This window comes from Zea mays, chromosome 5 (genome assembly GCF_902167145.1).
Source record: "Zea mays cultivar B73 chromosome 5, Zm-B73-REFERENCE-NAM-5.0, whole genome shotgun sequence".
Classification (NCBI taxonomy): Eukaryota; Viridiplantae; Streptophyta; class Magnoliopsida; order Poales; family Poaceae; genus Zea; species Zea mays.
Genome location: NC_050100.1, coordinates 214,932,142 through 214,952,170, shown reverse-complemented (window position 1 = coordinate 214,952,170; position 20,029 = coordinate 214,932,142). Strand labels below are relative to the sequence as shown.

Genomic DNA, 20,029 nt, shown 5'->3' with positions numbered 1-20,029 from the left:
GGAATGGAAGCGGGAACGCCCAGCGCGCTCGGGATCCACTGTTCACGACGGATGGTGAGAGGCGAAGTGGACACGCGTCAGCTGTGAGGTGAGTCCAAACTCGCAACACAAGCAGGGCAACCTTTCCCTCTCTTTTCAGGTTGGCAGGTTCACGTATTTGTAAGGTCAACGGTAACAGATAACGTAAACCATATTTGTTTATGTGTAATGTAATCATATATCACCCTAGAAACTGATATAGTCCTATTCAAACTTGTTACCGCTGGTAATCAAACATGAATCATTACCGTTGTCATTTACATTACGTTTCGTGAACCAATCGCCACCTTACACATAATAATACCCACCATTCGGTGAGGCAACAAAAGAAAAAAAAAGGGACGGTATGAACAAAAGCCCCGGTCTGCCACCCATACGAGTTCCTGGTTCAATCGTTCCACAGTGCCAAAACATTACTGTTCTGCACAATTCTTTGCATAGATCACAGCCCTCCTCCGTCTTCTTTCACGGGTATACCAGCACTGATCTTCGAATGTGGATCAATGGCAAGCGGCCTTAAGCTTACCATGGCTTTGCCAATCCGAAATGTTGCACCTCTAGCTGGATAGAGTAGCAAACATACCAACATCACATCTTTTTTCATCTTTGAACACATGCTTGCTGTTAATGTACAGAAATAATCCTACAAGTTACGGACGTTGGGCGGTTGTCAACCTCCTTGTCTCACTCATCTGTTTGTTGCACTCTCTTAGGGGCTAGATTGCTGGTCAAGTTCTTCAACAGTGGTTTTAGTGCAGCCATGATATCTGCAAATGATGGCCGCAACTTTGGATCCCTGAGGCATATAGCAAAGTGAATTTAGCAAATAAAAAAAAATCCATGTGGGTTAGGAAGATGCAATGCACCATAAACGGTGAAATATTTTTTATTGCACCAAGAAAGTTAAGAATACTAACGTATGCCAGCATTGCACTATTATCTCTGCTACAGCAGGATCGATGTTATCTGGGATTTCAAGGCGACGATTCTGAAACCCAACTGCACCAACCACTTGCATGGCATTCATACCTTCCCAAGGCTGTAGTAGTGTACAAAGTTCCCATAATATGACTCCGTAGCTAAAAACATCGCATCTGCCAGCCCATGCAAGATTTCAGCATGCACAAAATAATCATCTGTGATAAGGTTATTTTTAACCGAGTCTTTAACCACTTACTTTTCATCCGATCGTTCATTCCGAAGTACTTCTGGTGCCATCCACTCCGCCTGCACATCAACCAAACTATTCAGTAGAAGTGGCGAAAAGTAGCATTTGCAGCAACCAGTGTGACAGATAAAGATCATATGAACGGATTAGCACAAGCCAACCTGAAAACACAGCCCTATTTCACACTGGTTAATCTAATAATCTTATCACCAGTCACACTAGTTTCTAAACAGCTAAATGTTTATCTTTAATCATCCCAGGTTTGGCAAGATGATCAGCCGTCGAGCACTGATTATTGATGGGCAACCAAACGAATAATCAGCACTTAAGTGGAGCCCAACCTTTCCAAATTATTTCCATGAGGAAAATTTGATAGTCCGCAAGAAAAAAAACTTGGTAGGCCAACTTGCTGCTGTAGGAACCAGAAGAGGACAGTTTCCATCGGTGTTGATCTGGGACATCTACTAAGGCTGTCTCCAGCGAGCATGGATATGGACGTCCAAAACACTGTTTTACATTGTAGATTGCATTGTTTAAAGAGTGAAGTTTGAAATAGAGAGTGATATAGGGAGTGAGATAGGGAGGTTGCTAGAGATACCCTAAGTCCCTAATTTGATGGTGCTATAAATGGCCAAACGGGCCGTACGGCACGACACTGTCACTATTAGACATGACACTATTAAGCACTATTATTAATCGTGTCGTGCCGTCACTAGTGTCTAACCATCGGCCTAGGCACTACACTATAGTGCCTAATCGTGTCGTGCCGGTACTATACGACACTAACACCTAAGACTAACTCCAACAAGGACCTCTAAAGGGTCTTGTACCCTAAATTTAGAGGATGAGGTCGTCCTCTACTCCATCCAGCAACGTCCTCTAAACGGTCCTCTAAATTTAGAGGACGCTGTTGGATCCTCTATATATAGAATTTCTCTAAACGGTTCTCTATCCATTTAAATACTTTAAACAACCGGTTTACCAAGACTAAAATATGTACAATACATTTGAGAGTATGACAAATACGTATGTACAAAAATTAAAAATGTCTCTAATATAGGTATTTATGTGTATAGAGGATGTGATTTAGAGGATGTTGTTGGAGAGGAAGGAGATATAGAGGATGTAATTTTTTAGAGTAGACTGTAAAGTACGGATATAGAGGATGGATATAGATGACGTTGCTGGAGACAGTCTAATAGTGCTCGTGCCAGCCAAAGCACTATTTCACTTTAAGAGCTCAGAAAATATAGATCTTTAAGATTATATCTATATATATAATTTTAAAACTTGAAGATTTATACCATTATAAAGTGAATTTATTATGTTTAAAATCATAACAAATCACAATTCACAATCACATCTATAGACCACTGGTTGGTCTAAGCCATGCCTAATCGTGCTGACCACTAGCCAGCCCATCGTGTCGGGGTGACGGCCGAAGCACGGCACTAGACTCGTGTCGTGCCGGCACTGGCACTATATGAATCGTGCTCGTGCCGTGCCGAAGCACTACGGGTCGTGTCATGCTTAGTATCGGCCCACTTGGGCATCTATAGATGGTACTCAGCCAATAATTGCACTGTAAGGACCCCCACTTAGGCTATCTCTAGCAGCTCTCCTATATCATTCTCTATCACACCTCCTATTTCAAACTTCACTCTGTAAACATTGCTATCTACAATGCAAAATAGTGTTTTGCACGACCATATACATGATCTGTTGGACACAGTCTTACATCAACCACCCAACCCTAATTATTTAGGGCCTGAGCCACCGTCCTTCTCTTGACACTTCTACTAGAGATCAAGTTGAATAAATTAGGTGCTAATTCAGCGAGCCTCTTATGTTGACATTTCAGTCCCAGTCCAATTTATGGAGCTTATTGTTGTTGACGTACAAAAATAAGTCGATTGAACCTTCTCCCATATTGTGATATCCTGGCCCGTGTGGATTGTGTGATATCTTAGTCCAAGGCTTAATAGAATTTGATAGAATACTCATAACAGTAAGGTACATTTTCTTTTTCGGAATCATATCTCGAAAGATCATATAGGTTAAGTGTGCAGTGTGCTTGGATTAGAGCAATTTTGGGATGGGTGACCGATCGAGAAGTTTTCCCGGGTGAACATGAGTGAGGACAAAGTAAACACAAAAGACTATATAGGCTACCAAGAGTAAGTATCATCGGTCCGGGAGTGGACGGGGTGTTATAGAGCCGAGCCTCGCGGTTTCACCGGTTTGTGGGCTAGGGATTCGGCCATATGGCCCATGTGACGCAGGGGCGGATTCGTAGGGGGCTGTCGGGGCTGCAGCCCCGCCCGGCCACCGTGTGTTAAAGGTAGTAGTAGATCTCTAGACTAACTCAAATGTCCCACTCTGTAAGCCACCACACATCAGTCATGTCCGCATCTAACATGATAATCTATTTTTTAGTTGTTTTTACGGGGATGTCACATAAAATACCATGTTGACGACTCAGTTGTTAGTGACTAGTTATTTAGTTTCATCCGTAAAGACAACAAAAGATTAAATGTCCTTATCCAACACACGAGCAATATGCCAATGGCCTCGTCCTAGTATGCGTCCTAACCATAGTTATCTGATGTCCGGCATCTGCGCTATCCGTTAGTCATTGACACGTAGTTGTCTGACTGGTGGTTGCCCTCCATCTACTCCATGGCACGACTATGGTCAACAGACACCCATGCCCAGGTTCTAGATCGGCAGGCAACAATAGCTAATTGGACAGGTTGCCCACCACAAGGTACCAGTCATCTGTCTTCATACCACTAGCGTCACGATTGGCTGGCTTAGTAGCCCCTCCTTTGATCCATTTCTGTCTTGGGGTTCACCGACGAGGACGTCGGTCTCCTAAGGAGTATGAATTATGATATCCTAGCCTAATATTTAATAGGATTGATAGAATACTTATACAAACAAAGTGCACCTTTTTTGGAAGCATATCTCAAAAGAACCTCACAACAAGTCTGAGATGGTGACCGACGGGAAGTTTTCTCGGGTGCACATGAGTGAGGACAAAGTGCGCACAAAAGACTTGTGTTGGTCTGTAGGGATGATCTATGATACTAGAGGGCTGACAGGAGTAAGTACCGCTGGTCTGGGAGTGGACATGGTATTACACATATACACCACATATAAGTTTATGATAACTTCAATGCACCTTTTTGATTCATTCTTCCAGGTCCCTACTTAACTGCTTGCTGATGAATGTAATGCACTTGCCACCCATCTTAACCCTAGCAATGATTCATGTGCTGTGCTCAAGCAGTCAAGTCCAGATGGACTTATATCTAGGATCAGAGGAAGCAAATCCTATAACAATATGATGCCTTTGTAGACCAGGTGGCAACCTTAAATCTAGCTTATTCTTTATCCGTAGGTAACAACTCAAACTAAAAAAATGTATGCTTCCCTAAAAGCCCTTCACATAGCGCTGCTGCTACCCTTTGTGTAATTGTGTGTATTGTGTAGCCCATAGTCCATAAAAGCTTGTAGAGGCCTTCAAGTGGGGTTTACCGTAATTTAGGCCTATCTTAAAAAACTGACCTGCGTGGGTAAGACCGCCCTCACGGCATTACAATTAAAAAGAAGACCTTCTCACGCAGGTCGAGAAAAACTCTGAACTCGTGTCTCACCCATACACAGTGGTACTGTAGTCCATGTGAGAACGACCGCGACCAAGTCCGGACCTTACACCTGTCTTTGGCGTGGGACATATGAGGAGATTTTTTTAACCCCGGCCTAAAATTCGCTCCCACGGTTGTCGAACCCAAGACCTGAGGAGTGCTAATCAGACAATCTAACCAACTAAGCTAGAGGCCTATCTTATAAACAAATGTTGTTCTTACGGCAATCAGTGCAATAAACCAACTTAAAGGATGATGGTCAGACCACCTAGGGTAAGGAGACCCAATGGGAAACCAGATTAAAGAAGAGAGTGGTATTTTGCTTGTTGAGTAGCATTATTCAAACACACAGTGTATTCCATAAATAATATTTTTTTCCTTCGCTTGATTACCAAAAGGATTATTTGTATATTTGAGATTTGACGGCTATAGCATCTTCACAAGAAATTGAAAGAAACACACGATCCTAGGGATAATTTTAATATATTACAGTAAGGATGTACTTCAGACCTTTGCCATTCATCTAAACCCTGTAACTATCATCAAAACTCTTCCTTTTTATACTAGGGAAGACCTAGTGCTGGAGGCTCACACATGAGTGGAGTCTGGGGAAAGGATAAATCGAGGCAAGCCTTCTTCCGCAAATGCAAATAGACTGCTTTGAACCCACGACCTGGTGTTTGGTGATTCAGTGAGACAGCTCTCACCCCTGCACTAGACCTGCCTTTCTCACTCTTCCTTTTGTACTACAATAACAACAAAGTCTTTTGTCCCAAGCAACTTAGGATAGACTAGAGTTAAAACCCAACATAAAGCCACAAATTAAGGTTCAGGACTTCAGGCACATGGATAGTTGTTTTCTATTCATTCCTATTAAAGGCTAAAACTTTGGATATATTCCATCTAGAATGGCTAGGTTCAACGTTAGCTTGTTAAACCTATCACAACCCTCCTCCTTCAGCGGGGCTCAGGACCTGCTATGTTGAGACAACATAGGCTGAGTTCTTTCCTTTGTACTAGGGCAATTAAAATTATACCTTCAAAATTCCATTTCTTTTCCATATTCAAGGAGCACCATAGAGTAAGTTTATTAATACCTGATGCAATTGTATTAATATTAACTACACATCAGAAAAGTGTATTCCCGGCAGGTAAACTCTAAATATATAAGAGCTCAGCAAAAAAACTTAGAACAAATGGAAACAATTTTAATTTACATGGTTACAGGACTCAACATTGGAACAAAATATAATCAAGTGAGGCAAATGCAAGTGCCTGTACACTCTCCCAAAAACAAAAAGTTAGACACACTTCAAGCAATTTGGATACACCTGCTGTTAAACCACAAATGCTTTAGGATTACGCAAAATACTTTTTGGGAGAGTGCAGGAGCATTTAAAAAAAAACTTATACTATTGCCAAGTTATGCAAGCTTACTGTTCCAGCTGTTGATCTTGATGACAGGAAGGTATTGTTCTTCATTCTTGACAAACCAAAATCGCAAACCTAATAACAAAAGATCATGTAGCAACTAGTGATGCACAGTGCACGAAATGCAAAATGTCACTGTTATAAAGGAATTCGTATGTTACCTTCACAACCCAATTCTTGTCCACCAGTAGATTCGGGGATTTCAGATCTCTATGAACTATAACTGGTGAACAATTATGCAGATAATTCATACCACGAGCCTAGATAATAGAAACAAAGTTTACTGATAATATCTCACATATACTTCTCTATATATACATCGGCATCTAGCAATAGAGATATTCAAAATTTTCATTAATAATAATACCACATCAAGTGCCATTCTTAAGCGCTTCCTTTCATCTAACTGGTTGTTGGGTCGGTGAATCAAACGAAACAAACTGCCTCTGCAATACCAATAACAACAGTACAAGTAACATTCAGTAAATAACACACATTTTTAGCAAGTGCTGGAAGCTGCAGCTACATCTACATGCTGTTCACGGAGAGTTGAATGAGGTATTCAAATGGGTAAGTGTCAACTAAAATTAAAGAGAAAGGGCCTCTAGCTAAGTTCGTTAGGTGGTCTCAGTAGCATTGCTTAGGTCATAAGTTCAAATCCCCATGGGAGCCAATTTCACGCCGGGATTAAAAAAATCCTCTCATCTATCCCACGCCAAAGCACAGGTCGGTCGTTCTCGTATGGGCTATGGTGCCACTGTGTATGGGTGGGGCAGGGGTTCGGGAGTTTTCTCAATCTATGTGAGAAGATCTTCTTCTCAATACAATGCTCAGGTTTGTCTTACCCCGACAGGCCGAGTTTTTTTTAACTAAGATTAAAAGAGTATGTGGATCCTACATAGCTAAATGCATGGCATGTATGTGTCGAATAATACTGTTTATATCATTGCCCCAAGCATACCTTTTCATATTTCTTAAATCAATGAACATCGCGTGTGGTAAACTCGATAATATGTCACTTCCTACTAACTTAATGCACAATTTTACATAGCAGACCGTGCATATGGTCGTGTAAAACACTTTTGCACTATTTTACATTGCAGACAACATTGTTCACAATAGGAGGTGAGGTGGGATAGGAAAGACTGCTGGAGATAGCCTAAAAGAGATCTTCATATATTCATGCAACTTAGTCATTCCTAGTTATTCAAGAAAAAATGTGCAACATGGAAGATATTAAACAAAACTTTGTGCGGGGAACACATTGCATTCTAAATCATAAGGTAAATTATGTGGTGGCCATTGTGTTAGATGCTAGTGTTAGAGTGGACGCACTAACCAGTTCAACCTAAAAGATTAAGCTATTAGGAGAAGGTAGGCAATCCACATACCCTCCAACACCCCCACTCACATGTAGCCAGAGAGAAAGGCGCAAATGTAAAAATAAAGGAATGGAGGCACAAATAAAGCCTCTGGTAGGATTCGAACTCGAGACCTATGGCTCTGATACCACATTAGAGTGGACGCACTAGCCAGTTCAACCCAAAAGATTAAGCTACTAGGAGGAGGTAGGCAATCCACTTATACACTTCAACAGCTAGTACATAAAGTAAGTAATCTAAATCAAGGAATCCCACCTTGGAAGAAATTCAGTGACAATAGAAAGATTAGGCACACGAGTGATGGCACCCATGAAGAGAACAACATTAGGATGGCGCAACCTCTTCATTATTCGCACCTAGACATGAAGTAATGCATTATCAGGTGGTGTGAGAACAACTTCGAAAGAACTCAAATTCTCTAATCCCTAATAAATGGAGTAAAGTTTTTCAAACTATGAAATGATTGTTGGGGATGCTGGCATAATCACTAAAACCTTGATGATACATAAACAGTTGGAATTTGCATGTTAATTAAGAAACAGTAGTCAAAATGAAGCGTCAGAAAAGATTGTGTATTTCACACCGTTTATCTATCATCTACTAGACAAAGTTCTCCTGTGTGTTCACAAAAATGTAGCACTACTTTTCTAACAAAATTTACAGTAATTTTCAAGTTTTGAAGAATAATACAAATAATGCACAGAGGCGTGTGCTCTCAGAAAGTACAGAAAAGCACAAACACAAATACACAATTAACAAAAGCAATTTCTGTATTTCAGCCCATTTATGTCAGTGGATGGCTTGCCATAGAGAGAGGAATATACCTCAGCTCTAAACTCTTCCAGAGCATCACTTGAAATATCCTGTTGCAAAAACTTCTTGACAGCAACTTCCTATAGACAAACAAATTTGTGATTCTGTAAACAACTTGATAGTTTGTAGCAGTGAAAAAGCAAAAGGTAAAAAAATACAGTGACAATAACAAGTGAAATAGCTAGAACTTCAGAAGACAGAATGCAACAACGGATGGATCATTGCTTTTTTCGAAAAGAAAAAAAAAGAACTACTGACGCCAAAAATGTTTTAAAACCTGTTAGTTCAAATGATACTAAGACCTGTCACTAAGATATATGAAATTATGAAGTCACCTAAAGTTGTAGGGAAAACATAAAGCAGCAGAAAGAAAATGTAGGTGCAGTTCAAGTCTATAAATAAAATATACTCTTTTTTGTTACAAGATTAACTGTTTCATGGTATAAATGGAGAAAATCCACCAATACTATGAAGTTATTCATTGGTTCATTGCCTTTTATTAACTGCTTTTTCCTCATTACTAGATGTCAGTAAAGATTGGCAAGAAAAGAGGTATTATATTTCAGTGTTGGCACAGATAACGTTGTGATATCTAAATTAACATTTCTTCACTCGCAAAAAAAAAAACATTGCACATCCTTATATCAGTACATCAAAAGGGTTGACTTTACTTCAATATTTTTTCCATAGCACATTTAGAATTTGTCGACTCAAAATCGAAAGATAAGGAATTTGTTGACTGAAAAACTTACTGTTCCATGCCATTCTCCTCTATAAACTTCTCCAAACGATCCTGGAACAAAACAGGTTGAATTGATTTTTTTCGTAAACGCGCAAGAGAATTGTGCATCAATATATTAAGAAGAATATAGGAAAGGTCCAAAATAGACTACAAGTCAAAGAAAAAGATGAGATTGAATTTTAAAAACATGAAATATGTTTTCTAAAGAAAAAAGATCAAAGAATTCATTTCCCCCAGTCAATGAAATAGTAGTATGATTAGGAAAACATTTTCATAAATAATCAAATAATAAGTCAACTTTACCAAGGCCAATCCGTTCACCAATAGAAATTTCTTCCCATTGGATCTCAAACTCTGCAACATTGTCCAAAGCAAGATCAGATTTCACATCCTCTGTCCCACTTGATTTATTTGATTTATCAGAGGTTCGTTCGGCTTCCTGAGGAACTTCTTGGTCCAGACAATTATCTTGGCCATGATCAGTTTCAACATGGTGTTTGTCCCAAAGGTCACCTCCAGCTTTCTCAACTGATTTATTTCCTTGAGAAGTACTTGGTACGCTAAACAGCTGATTGCCAGGATCCGAGTGCTCATATTGCTTGCTAACAGCAGCAGTTGTGGCAACAACTGCAGCTGCAGTGACAGTGGCTGCAGCAGCAACAGGCACGTCAAAGTTTACGTCATTGGTAGATAAAGCGGCTGCAGCAACCATAGAGGATGCCACCACTGCAGCAGTTGCAACAGCAGCAGCTGTGACAGGCAATTGCTTTGTAAGTTGGGATGAAGCTTCCTGAGGAGGTGCAGAAGGTTCGTACTGAGAAACAAACGGAGATGCTATATCTCTGATATCATGTGGGTGGTAAATGCCCAAACCCTCAACAGGCTTAAGTGACTCCAGAGGTGCTCGGTGAGGAGCCACTTTTGGTTGGAGTTCATGTCCAGGATGATGAGGCAACAATGGATCATGACCACGATCTGTGTATTCCCTTGACCCAAGCTCATTCATCCTCCTTTTCATTTCATCCTTGCTTTGAAACAGGGTGGTGTCATACACGATGAGGTCCTTTGGTTCTTCCATTGAATCTTCTGAAAACAGGTCAGGTGGTGCCATAACACCATTTTCAAGTAAAACCTCATGGATTTTCTGAACTAATTGTGGATTTTCCTTGGCAGCATTAATCATGTACTCTGAAATGTCCTTCACTTTCATTCTCCGGACAGCTGGAGCGCTGCCCATATCTGGTGTAGAGGGTGAAGATGATGAAGAATCAACGGCCGCAGTATATTTTTCTTTGTTTTTTCCAACAATAATGTAATCTGGATTTGTAGATTCTTTACTGACAGGCCTATTTTCACTTGTGAATGTGCTAACTGATAGTTTATCGAATGAATTTGAGGACATATTTTGTTGATTGCTTGTCAGATTAGTTGTAGGTCCATCAGTATCAGAAGGACCAACATTGCTTGAAGTGGATCTTCGGTCAAGTAACTCATACTCAAAAGAACCATACGCTGAGCTCGATACACCGCTAAGAGAAGATCCCAACAGATTGGTATTATCATCTTGGCCAAAGTGTTGATTATCAGAGACGAAATTCCTGTCTAATTCTGTGGACAAAACAGAAACATCTGAAGGAATAAGTGTACCAGGATCAGACACAAGATCAACAATAAATTCCCTGCAAAACATGCAAGTATAGGTGGTTATTATATTTAATTTACAATTCATTTCTTAGTGACAGCATTAGAATGAAACAAGTTTGATGTCTACACAGAACAAAAGTGTGCCGTGTTGTCCAATTCCAATAAGGACAGGCGGGACAAGACCAAATGGAACAAGGCACTGCCCTAGGTGCAAGACCAGCACCTAGGACTGTCTGTGTCCCCTTCTAGTGCCATCCCCTCTCTCCTCTACTGTTCCATCCTTGCTGCAGTGTCTAAAAGAGCTGTCAAGTCTAGAACAGTTCTCAAGGCCATCAATGAGGGAAGTGGGGTTGCTGATACAACTGTGCTCTGTCGGTTGGGGTTTTAGTGGAGTTTCTAGAAGTATGGAACCTATTATTGGAAGTGGAGCTGCATGAGCAAATTGAAGATAGGCATGTTTTTATGCTAGCTGCCAATGGACAGTACGAGGCACTCTTCATTGGGTCTGTCCACTTTGAGTCTGCTAACCAAATTTGCAAATCTGGGCTCCGGCTAAGGGCGTGTTTGAAAGCAAAGTATTTCAAAACCATGGTTTTGGAATACTACGGTTTTAAGATGTCATGTCACAACCGTAGTATTTTTTACAGCACTCTTAGCAATATGTGTTTGGAGACAAAGTATCTCAAACCATGGTATTTAGTATACATGTGCAAGGCTAGTCATAGACAAAAACTTTGGGTTGGAGTGGAGTTTCAAATACTTCAAACATACCATGGTATCTACAAAACAATGGTATTCAAAACAGAGTTTTTTACAATGTAGCCAAACACTCTTGAAAAAATACTATGGTATTCTCCAATATCATGGTTTTACCTCAAAACTCCAAAAATACTTTGCTTCCAAACACCCCAAAGTGTAAATTCTTCATTTGGCTTTCTGTCTTTATAAGTGTTGGACAACTGACCAATTAAGCAAAAGGGGGCTGGTTCATCCCATTAGATGTCCACTTTGTGATCAACAACAAGAAACGATTGATCACCTGCTGGTTAGTTGTGTCTTTGCCAGAGAATTTTGGTTCCATATCCTCAGTAAAGTCAATCTTCAGAGCATGTCTCCACAGCCTCAAAATCGGAGGTTTATTGTATGGTGGGAGTGGGTTTCTAAGCAGGTTTCTGGGATTGCGCAGAAGGGGATCAACTCCTTGCTAATCCTTGGAGCTTGGACGTTGTGGAAGCATAGTAATAGATGTGCCTTTGACAGTTTTCCTCCATATATGGGTGCTGCTATCTCCCGGTTTAATCAGGAGCTAAAGATGTGGACTTTGGCTGGAGCTGGGGATCTCTCCCTCCTTACTGCTCTCCAGCCTCCAGCCGTAGTTAGCTGCATTCGCTATGATGTTGGATGTTTTTATGTATTGTCGTTTTTGGCCGCCATAAGCTGGTTGGCCATAGACTTTTGTATTGGTCTAATTTGGACCTAAAACTTCTTAATATATATGTTGTGTAGCTCTCTATGCTTTCGAGAAAAAATATGCAAAGGGTGCAATACCTTCCGTCTTTAAATTTCACAATGTTCAAAGCTCCATCATCTGATCCAGTGTATCGCTTTCCTTTCAGGAGACGGCAAGGTACATCAAGGCCATCAGCCAAAACCTACATCCAAGCATGATGAGAATTAACTGTTAGCATACTTCTGATTGTCATTTCAACAGACGTCATTGACAGTTGTTGTATCATGTGTTCAGGGAGTTTATAGAACAGCATGAAAATCTGGTATGTAGAGAACTACATATTCAATTTGAAATTTAGGACAACATGCAACACATTACAGAATATGATTCTCAATGTTCATTGTTGACAAACTCTGATGGTAATAAAGTTCACAGCTGGTGCAAGAATTACAAGATCGGAGGTTAGCTCAGCCTAAACATGTCTATAAAGTTACTAACCTTAAACAGCAGTGCACGATGACGAGCTAGACCAATTTTTAGCTGGCCAAGTGGCACAATTACACTTCCAATATCACTTCTTAAGTAGCTAAGCATATTCTGGTATTTCGCTGACATGCGCTCAGGATCAAACACTCCACCCATGTGTCTAGCAACTAGATTTGCAAGTCCCTTAACCAAAGCATTGCCCACAGATTCTGAAGTTCTCGAATGAAGTTCATGATTCATGATTAAGGCCTCCTGCTGAAGTTTCATAAGCTCAGGGTCTTCACCTCTGTGGACCAACACAGCTTCCCAATCGACTTTATGTGAAAATGGCTGGACTCGTAGCTCAGCAAAAGAGGGCATAGTAACTGCTGCTGGCCCATTTCCAACATAAAACAGATCATAAAATCCATCCAATATTTTGTCGTCATAGCCAAGGGCATTGAAATTCTGTCAATGATGAACAAACAAATACATCATATCATGAGGCACCAGACATGTCAGATATACGATGAGTCAAAAATTAAGTAGGGGACATGAGTCGGTTTCACAAAACATCAGTGCCACCCAGAATATCAGATCACTATAATCCAGATGAAGATTGATCAGTCATCATAGGTGAAAGAATCCCTGTAGCCACTGATAGAATAATGGGTATGCTGTAGCACACTCGAAGCCACGGCAAACTCATGCAATCAGACCTTATGTACAAGCGTACAAGCGAGGCTCTTGATCCGTTAGATCATGATCTAACCGTAGACATGATCGTGGTTTGTTAGGGGGTTTTCTATAAATCTACACGAGCCGGTGGTGGAAGGGTTTAATTATTTAAGTGTTAAATGTGATACATGGTTGGATCATAATCTAACGAACCAGAAACCTCGCTTGCACATAAGACCTAATTGCATATTAGTTGTTGCCCGAAGCTACATATGCAATGACTAATGAGCGTGATCCTGTAGTGTTTAAGTGTACGCCAAAATTGGAAAGATAGGTGGACGCTTATGAAGTGGGAACTACATGAAAGAATCCATGCAGCTGAAATCAAGGTTATTAAAACCTCACCCGTTTTGAAGCCCTCCCTGTGCTTCACGGGTACGGCGCTCCGACTATGGTGACACGTGTAAAGGTCCGGATGCGAACTCATCCTCAAACTGAGCTTTGAGATATCGCCGTGTCCGGCTCCCATAACCCCACGCCGTGTCCAGCTCCCATCCCTCCCACATCGTCCCTGTCTCCTCACCTCGCGCTCGTCGCTCATGCTCGACTCGCTCCACCAGCCCGCCTCGCCGTGGGGGACGGCCTTCCACCACCGCCCCCTTCGCCGCCGACCACGCGCTTAGAGACGTCTAGGTCGTCGGTGTTGGCGACCTGCTCCTCTGTGACACCTGTGGCTCCGGCGACCTGCTCCCCTACGACCGCAGCCACCACACCTTCTGCCTCCCCCTAATCGCCACCGAGGTGCCCATCCAGTCGCCTCCCCATCCGGCCACGTCACCATGTTGTCAACAGTCGCGTGCCTAGCAGCTCGACGCCTCCTCAGCCTTACCTCTGCATCTGCATCGAAAGCCATCAGCCTCTCGCTTGCTTCGTTTCTAGTCGAGCCTCTTCTCTGCCCAACTCATACCCCAACCATGCCCCCAAACTCGATTCCAGGATTAGCAGCTTTCGACGCTCTAAACATGGTCCACCACAGTTCCGTCTCTAGACTCCTTGTTGTTCCCAGGCACAAGAGTCTATGCAAGCTTTCTGATGTGCCCTTTTTAATGGCACATACAAACCTATACTTATTTGTTTACATATGCTTTGCATACTGAGGATGTGGATGATCCACATGTAATTAGCTTTTGTTATCGAGTATCTAAACTAGGGTGAAGTTGAACATGCTGTACGCCTGTACCTCTTTTTCTTCATGATAAATTGTAAATTTATTTGCCATACATCTTTGTAGTTTTTTTATTTTTTTAGCATCAATATGAATTTACGATGGTTTGTTGTTTTGTGTTCACTTATACAGGTGGAACAGTTGCACCAGATTTTTAAGCTTTGTGGACCACCATCAGAGGAGTTTTGGCCTAATTTCAAGTTATCCCAAGATAGATCATTGTAAGCCTTGAAGTTGAAGCAAAGTATTGTCTTAAACTTTAGGGTCATGAGGATGGCCAACTTCTGTAATGGGTAGCCTCCTAATTATCTAAGGTGAATTGTGAGGACCAAGGCCTCATTATGATTCGTAAATAAAAAAATAGGTGTGCACCCTATTTCTGCTTGCAATTAGCATTTTGATATAGCTGCATGTTTCCAATACCCAAGTTTTATGTTGTGACCTTTCATTGTTATTGATTCGTTGGGTTATTTGTTTTGTAAAATTTGGGACCACGTTCTGTTTGTTGTGTTTACCTCTTAGACACCTAACAATGTGTTTTACCAGCTTTGCAACTTTCTCACCATTCTTGAATTTATTCTGAAACATTATATTTTGATGACAGATTTACAACAAGTGAAAGACAGTGGATTGAAGCACATGTTGAGAATGCTAAACAGCAGGTTATAGTGTTATACTCTATATTGAAAGCACAACTGTCATCTGACGAGGCTCATACATATACGGGTATCCATTCTCTTAGGTATATGTTATGCTATGTTTATTGATCCTGACTCATCAGTTTTCCTGCTTTGCACCATATAAATAGGTTATATACTTATATGCATAACTGCAAATAAATTCCTAGAGCAGAAACAAAGATTTATTTAGTTATCTTATAAGCTCTCATGTATCTGTGGCATTTGCCTTCAGGGAAGTTGTTGGAGAGCATAATGAATTAATGATACAAACCAAACCTCCTTGAAGTTCCTTAAAGAAGGCAGTGTGCAGTCCTCTCCAAATGAAGTTTTATCAAGTGATGTTGGTCCTCTTCTCAAAATGATGTGTCATTTATATTAGTTTACTCCTGGCTTGCTGCACACTAAATTTTCATGTGTGTTACAGCTTCATTCCTCACAATGCTTTATTGTGTTCAATGCAATAAGGATATCGGTCATCCTTTGAATTTCTGAAGTATTAGTTTTTAGGTGTAAAAACTTTGTGCTGCAGATTATCAGACCTATTGATTTTGTGTAGATTAGGAAGGACGCAGGTAGTAAAACGATACTAATTTAGTGTGCTAATTAGATTAAGGAACCCAAAATTCCAATCCAACACCCTAATTTCGCTTTTCTAAATTCATTTTTATTGTTGAATATGTTTGCTTGTACCAATTCTAGGAACGGTCATGGTTGGGCACAGGAGAACCAGAACAGTCCCTTTGGAAGAAAAAGAGAGAACCAGAACAACATTTATGAAGCATGACAAGTTGTCTGATTCTAATTATTGGAGATTTTGTAGTTTTCATTTATCGAAGCCTCAATCGACTGGCACACCGGCAATCAAGGCCATTGAAATGTCTTTCTGTATTACAAAAGTTGATAAGAAGGCCAGCAGGCAACCAAGAAGGGGTGACTGAGCAGCCAGCGATTCAAAGTACGGCTTCTACTCTTTGAGAAACCCCATGTGCTTTATTTCTTTTTCTCTGCACAAGCTTGCCCTTGCGTCCTATTTTTCTATTGCTTCCACTATAGCGTTTATTATTGCTTGCATTTTAGCTATTTGTAGCATATTGTGATCATGTGTGGGAGAGAAATTTGACACATAATTTTTACAGCCTTTGTGACAGGTGCTATTTAGAATGGTGGACCCATATTGTCCGGTTGTTTCCTCATAGAGGATAAATATTTGCATTAGACTAACGTATAAATAGGACGACATGGGTTTTTTCAATACAAAAAATATATGTTGTATTGTTCTTTGCAAACGTTGTAATCATCAAACTATATTGGTGCATTTATGCTCATTTCCGTTGCCTTCAAATAATCAGGTCCCTTCTGTGAAAGTCGTAAATGTGCCCAAACACAGGAAGCAGCTTGACCGTGGGCAAGAAGTTAAAATGTCAAAGTTTCAGGTTTGTAATCTACACACATGTGCTGCTTTCATTGAAAATCGTGCTCCTTATAACATATCTATATTTTGCAATTTTTTCATAATGGAAACAAAGTCTGGCCTTGGCCTCAAACGAGGTTACAGCCAAATATCTATATTTTGCATGAAGTGAAGACTTATGCTCTGAGAGCGCTACTGATTATTTTGCTATCCATAATCGTTGTTGTTGGTCTGTACCTGTTGTGGAAAGGTATATTCTGGCTTTTTGACTAGATGAACAAAATGGAAGAGCAGATGGCGAGACAAAGGCATCCGAGGGGTGCAATGTTGTAAAAAAAGATAAAGGAGTTACTTTGAGCCTAATAATCGGTATTGACATATGGATTAATTAATAGTCGTTAGGGATTCTGTTCTACAGTATCATAAACATGTCGCCGTTTTCTTTCTCGCTTTTCTCACTATAAATTAGCATTTGTATGCATAATGTATAGTTGTATTTTCATTTTGCTACTCTGATAACTGTATACATTTCTTGTGCAGAACTGCAAAAGCTTGATATCCAGCAAAGCCTGGCAGATGGAGAGTGATCGTGCTTTTAACTTCTTCCCTAACACAGATAGGTCCCTGTTCCTGCTTCTTTGACTAAAATGTACCAAGTCATATTTGACTTGAAAGTATCACAACATCTTGCTGCAACAATTATCATTATACATTTCTCCAAGTTGTGTTGCAAGAATAAAAATTAGCTTCAGCTTTAAAATTACTATGCTTGTCTTAGTTGTCAGCTGTTTTGTGTCTACATACTTGAATTTTTAATGGTATAATTGAGCATTCTTTTGCGTTGTACTCTGAATTTTTTAAAAGAGCTTTGCTATTGGTTTATACCGAACCAGTCTATTTTTTAGTGTGCACTGTCTACTTTGAATCACACTAAATGAAGTTTGTTAATGTATTTGACTAATGGAGGTAGGGCGCAGCGAAGGGCGCCTCCTTTTTCTAGTTTTGTCTAAAGTCGAAAAACAAATGCGTTGAATTGAAAATAGGTCATGCAATGTGATTGGAAGATGAAACTGAACATGCTAAGTAGTGCTGAATTAGAAACTGACCCGGTATCGGACCGCGAGGACCTCCGCAGGGGATCTCTGTGGAGGGCAGAAGCCCAGACTAAGCTGCTTGGCGACCTCCATCTCCATCTCCTCCGGATTGTCCCGCGCGCTCATCTCTAGCACCAGCTGAATCTGGTACGCCTCCAGGTCGTCTTCCTCCTTCTCCCTCTCCCGCTTCCTCTCCTCCGCTTCTGACGACTCTCTTATCACCCTCTCCTCCACCTCGTCCTGTTCTTGAGACCGCCTCCGCTCCTGCTCCATCTCCTCCTCCCGCGACCGCCTCAGCTCCCTCAACGTCTCTTCCTCTTGCGACCGCCTCCGCTCCCTCAACGTCACTTCCTCTTGCGACCGCCTCCGCTCCCTCTCCTCCTGCTGGGACCGCCGCCTCTCGACTCCCCCGGACTGCCTCGCTTTCCTATCCTGTGCCCCAACCCCGAGCGACGACGCCGACGACGACGAAGTCGGCACCTCCGCTTCGACAGGAATCGGCGGCGGAGGCCTGGTAGGCACCGAATCGAGCCAACTGGATACCGCCGAGGTCTGATGCCTTTGATCGTGGTGCGGTTGATGATGATGAACCCCACCAACACCGCCACCGGTACCGGTACCGCCTTTGCGAGAGGGCGGGGGCGGGGGCGTTGAGGCTCCGTCGCTCGAGCCCTCGCCGATATGGAGCTTCCTGAGGAAGTTCTTCATGCCGCCGCCGCCGAAACCGAGTCGCCGTCGCAGCTATCTCCTCGGCTGCTACTAGTGGCGTTGGTGGTGGGTGGGTGGATCCGACATGGCCACTGAGACGCTGAGGCGGAGGAGGGTCTCTGAATAGCCCTCGCCGACACTGGTGCAGCTGTTTGGACTGCTGCAGCTGCAATCTATAGAGAGAAAAATACTGTAGAAGCCGCAGCCGCAGCCGGATTGCAGCCGCAGCAAACCGCAGCGAACAAGCTGTGACTCGTCCCCGAGTGGCCGAAACCGCATTAGTTTAGTCGTTATCGCTAATCGCAAGCGACTAGTAACCTACTCATGCCGGCTTAGCTCGCGCCTCGTCCGTCCCCGTCGCCGTCCCCGCGGCGATGACTCGACCAGGGGAGGGAGGATTAGGCGAAGAGAATTCGAGGGTTTTACCCGAAAGGGAACGAATTGGGGGCGGCTTGCGGTTAATTACCAAATGAAGCTTAGTTTAGCTGCCAAATTACGTCTGCTACAGTGTGTGTAATTAATTAGAAAAGGCGTGCGCATGTCTTGTAGACCACAGGATAGGCATGGACCATGCGTTCCCGTTGGTCACAGATTTCCGGGTTTAGCGTTTCCGTAAGAGTGACATGTGGGGACACAGAATTAGGGACCCGCATGTCATGAGGGCTAGAGTATTTTTGCGCCGGATGGTGATATGACCGTTCTGCTTGCCTAACAGAAAGTGATTAGCAGAAAGAACGAAAGAAAGCGCCCTTCCACACACCCCACCGCCTCTAGCTTGCGTGGACGCGGATCACGGTCAGTCGGTCACCTTGTTCACCCACGTCAGCCTAATATCCCATGACACTGGGCCCGAACGGCCGAACCACACGGCAAGTGGTGGCGGCGGCCGTCAGACGACGGGACGAGGAACGTCCGATACTCGGTTGAGCACCACTCCGCGGGCGGCGGGCCCCACGCACCATTGAGACTTGCACACTACCGCGTGGACCCCATTTGGTAACTTTATGCTGCTCCCACTCACACGCTGATCTGGCGGGCCACTTGCCATGCACTGCTAGTAGTAGTGGACAGTGTGCATTTATCATAGTCCCATCGGCCCATCCCTTCTCACACGCCAGAGCCACCAAGTCCACCCCGTAGTAACTGTCATGTGGGACACAAAAACTATGCGGCGCTTGGACCCCACTCCCCATGTGAAAACATATCCTTCGCCAGCGGACCGTGCAATACGGCGGCAGATAGGCTAGTTGGCGGGGCCCACAACGTGGGCACTTCAACTTGTGGGTTGGGCTAGAGATGACAATGGGACCGATTCTTAGAATTTGTGTTCGGTGGTGAATCCTAGCATGGATCACTTCAAATGATGAATCGCCGTGATTCAAAGAGAAGGATGTGAGACGATGGGGTATACTGGTTCAAGGTTGCGTTCTAGTCCAGTTTAGTGCTGAT

General features: G+C 42.4%; 1 protein-coding gene across 1 annotated transcript; it reads right to left on the bottom strand.

Annotated features, from left to right (window-relative positions):
* Nucleotides 1–179: 179 nt before the first annotated feature.
* On the bottom strand, nt 180–18,841 carry LOC103627717 (probable serine/threonine-protein kinase SIS8). Its single transcript, XM_008648027.4, has 14 exons — nt 17,885–18,841; nt 12,818–13,252; nt 12,418–12,521; nt 9,529–10,904; nt 9,236–9,276; nt 8,495–8,563; nt 7,926–8,026; nt 6,656–6,734; nt 6,450–6,548; nt 6,295–6,363; nt 1,217–1,266; nt 957–1,133; nt 698–835; nt 180–600 (listed from the first exon to the last, which is right to left on the bottom strand). Exons 1-13 carry the CDS (start codon nt 18,578–18,580, stop codon nt 724–726), a joined length of 3,408 nt encoding a protein of 1,135 aa, XP_008646249.2. The 5' UTR covers nt 18,581–18,841; the 3' UTR covers nt 180–600; nt 698–723.
* Nucleotides 18,842–20,029: the final 1,188 nt, after the last annotated feature.

Excerpts from the sequence above, each read along its gene's own strand:
- LOC103627717 (XM_008648027.4), bottom strand. The coding sequence starts at position 18,580 with ATGAAGAACTTCCTCAGGAAGCTCCATATCGGCGAGGGCTCGAGCGAC. Across the intron at positions 13,253-17,884 it reads TCCTCGCGGTCCGATACCGG|AATTTCAATGCCCTTGGCTA; the intron begins GTCAGTTTCTAA and ends CATCATTGACAG. Across the intron at positions 6,549-6,655 it reads TAAGAATGGCACTTGATGTG|GCTCGTGGTATGAATTATCT; the intron begins GTATTATTATTA and ends TCTATTATCTAG.